The 6,214-nt window shown below is 42.0% G+C and overlaps 1 protein-coding gene across 1 annotated transcript; it reads right to left on the bottom strand.

Annotated features, from left to right (window-relative positions):
* Positions 1-366: 366 nt before the first annotated feature.
* On the bottom strand, positions 367-5,990 carry LOC139640284 (deformed epidermal autoregulatory factor 1 homolog). Its single transcript, XM_071514468.1, has 4 exons — positions 5,619-5,990; positions 4,835-4,933; positions 3,421-3,510; positions 367-1,756 (listed from the first exon to the last, which is right to left on the bottom strand). The coding sequence occupies exons 1-4, from the start codon at positions 5,988-5,990 to the stop codon at positions 1,649-1,651; spliced, it is 669 nt and encodes a 222-aa protein (XP_071370569.1). The 3' UTR covers positions 367-1,648.
* Positions 5,991-6,214: the final 224 nt, after the last annotated feature.

Below are 6,214 nucleotides of genomic sequence, written 5' to 3'. Positions count from 1 at the left end.
CAGACGCTTGGATGTGTTGAAACATTCTTCTGAAGAGTGGATTCTCCTGTCTGACTCAGAGAAAAGCTCAGCTCATCCCTCTAATGTCCATTAAATAACAACCAGCACTAATACACTTAGTATTAAGGCCACACACTGTGGAAAACACATTTCTGTTGTGTTTTAGAGATCTACTTGAATAAAAGAAATATGCATAACTATATTTTGTAAAACAGAAAAAAAAAAGTGGATTTTTATTGTAAGGTGAATTCATCGGACATTTCTTTGAGCAATGGCCCATAAAAGATTCTTCTGTATCTAAGCCAACACACACTCTATTCACTAATCAGTCACTCCAGGTATTATAGTCAGTTTTTCAGTGGTTCAGTTTATTTAATTGGTGTAAAGATAACTGAAACGTTTCATTCCAAAAACAATATATACACTTTGGGAAAAATGAACCTGATAATTCCTCAATCTTTAATCATAGATGATTAAAACCTCGAAAATATAACTAATTTGTACGTAAACAGTTCAAACTAATATGGCTAATAACTAAAATAATATTCAATACTGAGTGTTATTTTACCAGCTTCATGCCAGCAATCATTCTGTAAGAGGAGGTGTCACATTGTGGAATTAAACTATTTTACATAGTCTTTCTTGGCCATGAAACTTTTATCAAACAACTCTACCCATGTGCTCATTTACTGTTGCAGCTATTGTAATGGTGCTAAAGGTCTCATTGACTTAAAATGTTGCATAAGACATTAACAAGCAGTTAGTACCGCAGTTACAGTGATGATATTAGTGGAATATTTTAGTGGTGAGCAGTTTCAGCGACACCTTGACTCACAAATAAATACATAGAAAATAGATTTAAACCAAAATTTCTCACGATCCCACAGCTTACAAGTGGGTAAAGTTAGTGACATTTTTGGCCATGGTTAAAAAATAAAATAAAATGGTACCAGTGAGCACAGCAGGCTCCCAGAAACAGTCACAGTCAGGTTGTGTTGTACATCAACCCAGAGCTGCAGAAACAAGATGAAACAAATTTTAATTTCTCGTTTTTCTGCCTTCACTCCACAGCCAAATCCTTACCTAATGGTCTTATGTTTTTTGTGAATCTTTAACTCAAACTCTAGTCGGTTTCGTTAATTCCTTTTATAGGATACAAAATGTAGTTTGCACAGTCATCCAGTATTTGCCGCTGGTATCTAACCAGTGACTGGATGGTGACATCAGTGATCCTATTAAATACAATGTATAAGTATAAAAATACATTTCCCATTTCAAACAGGACCAGGCTGGCTCCTTGTTACAGCGTTTCCACACATTTTCCATTTCATAATTCCTAACTATGCCCAGATCTTCATTTCTTGACTGGATTTGAAGATTTTGAAAGAAAATGTTACAGGATTACATAAACGGTGTAGTCATCAGTGTATCAGGACTGACAGTCAACAGTGTTGTTTCCATACTTCTCAGGCTTTTTTTAGGCAATTCCCAAGTAAGTTCTGCTGCAGACGTGAACGCTGACAGGTCGGACAGCTCGGCCGGCGCCTGTTTGAATGCTGACTTCAGCGTCCTGAGGCACAGGGTCTGCTGCTGGGTCCCTCTCAGTATAAAGAACAGTGTTGTGTGTTGTGTGTTTCGGGGCCCGTGTTCACTGGACCTTGACTTTCTCCAAGTCTATCGCTGACATGGGCACTTCCTCCTGGACGGTGACGGCTCCTCCTGTCTGGCAGCAGTTGTGCTGGTGCTCCTTCCAGTCCTGCCGTGACAATAATAATGATAAATACGTAATATAATTTGTTCATAATGATATATTAACAAATTTACAAAGTGCTGTGAAGTAAAAGGAACCACAACAAAACATGCAATCAGCTATAATATAGGAAGACTTACACTGCTGACTCCATTAAGGCACAAAATTCAGAAGCCATACTGAACTCCCATCAAACAGATTAGCAATACTTATCAGTTCAGTGCAAGTTTATAAAAATGTGAAACGTGTTTTCAGTTTCAGGAAATATGGTAACATCTGATTACATTTTGGTATTTTCTGATAATGTGCAGATTTTTTCATTTGTTTTTCTTTGCCTCAGTAAGTTCTACTGTTCTACTGTTAGGGCGTTTTCACACCTATAGTTGGTTTGCTCTGGTCCAAATCAGTTGATGAGTTTGTAAACTTGGAGCGTTTTCCCCTTGGTTCGGTTTCTTTTCACACAGAGAAAAATCCAAGCAAACCAAAATGCATCACTACAAACCACGTGAGAACGTTCACTCCTCTTATTGGTCAGATGTGTCTGGGGCGGGAGCAAGAAAGTAAATACAGGAAGAAGGTCCTGTGTTCAGGACTAGTGCACATTGCTATGCAACATGGAGCAACGGCAGAGTTGGCATTTGCTCATAACTGTTGTAATTATCTGGGAAATATACCAGGCAACACTGTACCAGCAGAATGCTGAATGCACTTCAAGGAAACGTCTTGAAAATGCTATACTGGCTATACCTGCTGTACCTGCTGTACCTGCTGTACCTGCTGTACCTGCTGTACCTGCTATACCTGCTGTACCTGCTGTACCTGCTGTACCTGTTATACCTGCTGTACCTGCTATACCTGTTATACCTGCTATACCTGCTGTACCTGCTGTACCTGCTGTACCTGTTATACCTGCTATACCTGCTGTACCTGCTGTACCTGCTGTACCTGCTGTACCTGTTATACCTGCTGTACCTGCTGTACCTGCTGTACCTGCTGTACCTGCTGTACCTGCTGTACCTGGCTACAGGAGCCGTTTAGCTCAAACTTGTGGAGTAAATTGAGTACACCTGGTAGTTGGGTCGGATCGAGTTCGGATCACATTCCCAGCACAAACCGCTCCAGAGTTCGTTTGAGACCGGACCGAGACCGCCTCCTCTAAAGGGTCTCGGTGTGGTTGTTTTGGTCCGCACCCGAGTGCGATTACTGTGTTCACACCTGCCCAAACGAATCGCACCAAGGGGGAAAACGAACCAGAGTCCGATTTAACCAGGCTAAAAGCGCAGGTGTGAAAACGCCCTTAGAACGTGCTCACAATGTTTTCCTCCTGCTCAAACACAAGGTGCAGCTGTGAGCGTTGTTAGAAACAGAGAGCAAGAGGTCAAGGGGCGTTGCATCATTCTGGTTGCTATGCAACACAAAGTTTGACAACTTGTAAGCTATCTAATTGGTGTCAGCTAGCTAGTAACATTGTAAAAAGGGGATAACAGGGGAAAATTGAAAATAAAAATGGACTAGAGAAAGTTATAACTCTAAATAACACGTCATTCTCATTTAAAGACTGAAACAATTGGGCATTGGTGTGTGTGTGTGTGTGTGGTCATTGTCTTTATGAACAGATTTAGGGCGGGCACATGATGTAAACAAACACCAAACGAACCCAGAGGCCTTACCTTCCTCTGGCAGAAGGTGGAGCAGTAGTTGACCTTGTGGCAGCCTGTACACTCACTCATGGCCACCCGGCCGCAGTTCACACACATTTGCTGTGGGGCGAGGAGGAGGAATACATGAGAACACACAGAAATCACAATCACTTTAATCACCAAGTACAACAAACACACAATAATTTGTCTTGGTGACACTGGTGCAGAGACATGAAGACAACTTGATTGATGGCCAGAATATAGAAATAGTGGAGAACTACAAGTATTTAACTATACAAGACAATAAACTGACATTTGAGAATAATACTGACATGGTGTACAAGGAAATCCAGCAGCGTCTCTTTTGTCTCAGGAAACTCTCTAAGCTCCAGGTTGACAGGACTCTGATGACAATGTTTTATCGATCTTTTATTGAGTCTGTGCTCACTGTCTCCTTTATCTGCTGGTATCAATCTCTCAAGGTAAAACACAAAAATGTACTCAATAAGGTGGTTAATGTCTGCAGCAAAATAACTGGCACTGCACAGGAAACTCTGCAGGATCTTTACAACAAACAGTTACATAAGAAAGCAGAATCCATCCTGTCTGATTGTTCAACATCAACAGTTTCAGTTTCTGCCATCTGGTTCCTCCTCAGACTTCCACTCGCTAAAACCAACAGATACAAACACTCCTTTATTCCTCTGCCATCTCCCTCCTAAACTCTAGGAGGAAAAGGTAGTTATTTGCATAATGTTGTATCTTTTTAACTGACTGAGTATTTTTACTGTGTATTTATGTCTTTTGGTCTTGTGTTGCATTTATGTGCCCTGTGTTATGTGTGCTAAATGTATGCGTCCCACTGCTGCATAACCAATTGCCCCACCGGGGACAAATAAAGTTATTGAACTTGAACTTGAACTTTAAGAGATTGACAATATAATATCTGTACCAACTTACTGTGCCAGTAGTCATTCAGTCAGAGCAGGAGATCAACTCTGAAGTCATTTCCCTCAGTTTTACTACACATTCTCATTCACATCAGTTCTGTGGCTTTGTGAGTCTTTGCTATGAATCTGACACTACAGTACATGAAGGGTGCAAAACCAAACTGCAAGGCTGCGATCGATACAAGGCAGAACAACAGGAAACAATCAAAGACAAGCAGAATAGTGCAAAACACATTATAATAATGAATGTCCACTAGAACTGAATGTCCAAACTGAAATGAGAATCCTGAAAGGTCAGATCATCTCTTAAGTGTTTTTTTTTTTTTATTCCTGTCCAGACAGGAGAAACTGAAAGACAGAGTAACACGGTGTAAACTGAAACTTGAGTTTGAGTGTGTGTTAGCTACAAGAGTCCAAAGGCTTGTAAGTTTGTGTGTATGTACAGTATGTATGTGTGTGTGTGTGTGTGTGTGTGTGTGTGTGTGTCCACGTACGTTGATGATGATCTCTGTGATTTCGGAGCCCCTCTTGGCCTCGGAGTCGTCCGGCTGCTGAAATGAGATCTGGTTCTGAAAGGACTGACCGAGGGGACACTGCAGGAGACACACACACACACACACACACACACACACACACACACACACACACACACACACACACACACACACACACACACACACACACACACACGGTCAGAGAGTCTGGTATGACATCCTTAAATTACAACCTTGCAACCACAGTTTTGTGTAACACCAAAATCTGGAGGAAGGAGGAAACTTATGCTGATGGAACAAAGAAAATAATGTTTATCAATCTTTGTAAATAGGCAAAAAAAAGTGAGAGACTCGTTTATATATTGGCAGAATCTTCTTTGTCAAACTCCTGTCTCCCACCTTTTTCCACCTATTTGCAATTATTGGTAAAGATAATATTTTCTTTGTTCCATCGGCATAAGTTTCCTCCAACTGGATTTCAGTGTTCCACTTGTTCAAACTGAAAGTTTCACTTAAAAACAATTCAGCAGCATGACTAGTTTTTTATATATAGTCAGAATCTGCTTTGTCGGCGTTCCTTTATGTGCTAGAAGTGATTTTCAGGCTGTTCCTCCAGACAATGGCAGTGAATGGAGAGAGAAAAAAAACACAATTCTCCAGTCTCCTCTACCAGAGCAACAGATCACAGAATCACTGATTTTGGGGGTTTATCACGGAGGAAGAGACACAACCCAAGACTCTACCAAAGTAAAGTAAATAAAGAAAGTAAGTTAAGTTCTCTGACCTCCTTCCTGGCCAGCTGAGCCTTGTCCTGTGGGGAGTCGGGTCCCGCCTGTCCCGCCTGCTGCTTGGCCTGGTCGATCAGAGCTTTGAGCTGCTGGACGTTGCTCAGCAGGGTGTTGGCCATGTCCTCCAGGTACAGCCACGTGTTCTTCTGGCTGTCGCTCACCACGGGGCTCACCGGCGCCACCGCCCCGACCCCCACCCCCACCCCCACCCCCACCTCCATCCCGTTCACCAGGCCGGGAGACGGCGACGCCACCGCCATCTTGGCCTGGACCGGCTGGGGAGCCATGGCCAACGCCGGGAGAGCGGTCAACACTGAGGAGGAGAGAGAGAGGGAGGAGGGAGGAGTCAGGACAGAGAGGAGTTTCATTGGTAACACTTTACAATAAGGGTCACTAGTAATCATTTACTAATGGTGTTCATGTTAACTATTATTAAGCATTAACTAACCCTTATTAAGCATTAACTAACCCTTAACTTAGTGAACCTTATTGTAAAGTGTTACCGTTTCATTCTGATGACATTTCATCTCACAAAGTTGCTCCAGTCTATTAACCTCTGCTTAGTCCTATGGAAAAGTATTATAAGTACACA

This window comes from Centroberyx affinis, unplaced genomic scaffold (assembly GCF_046629955.1).
Source record: "Centroberyx affinis isolate AG114_WGS23_722 - 3 ecotype Tasmania unplaced genomic scaffold, CSIRO-AGI_Caff_v1 ptg008899l_1, whole genome shotgun sequence".
In the NCBI taxonomy this organism is placed as follows: Eukaryota; Metazoa; Chordata; class Actinopteri; order Beryciformes; family Berycidae; genus Centroberyx; species Centroberyx affinis.
This window is presented reverse-complemented; position numbering and strand designations above follow the sequence as displayed.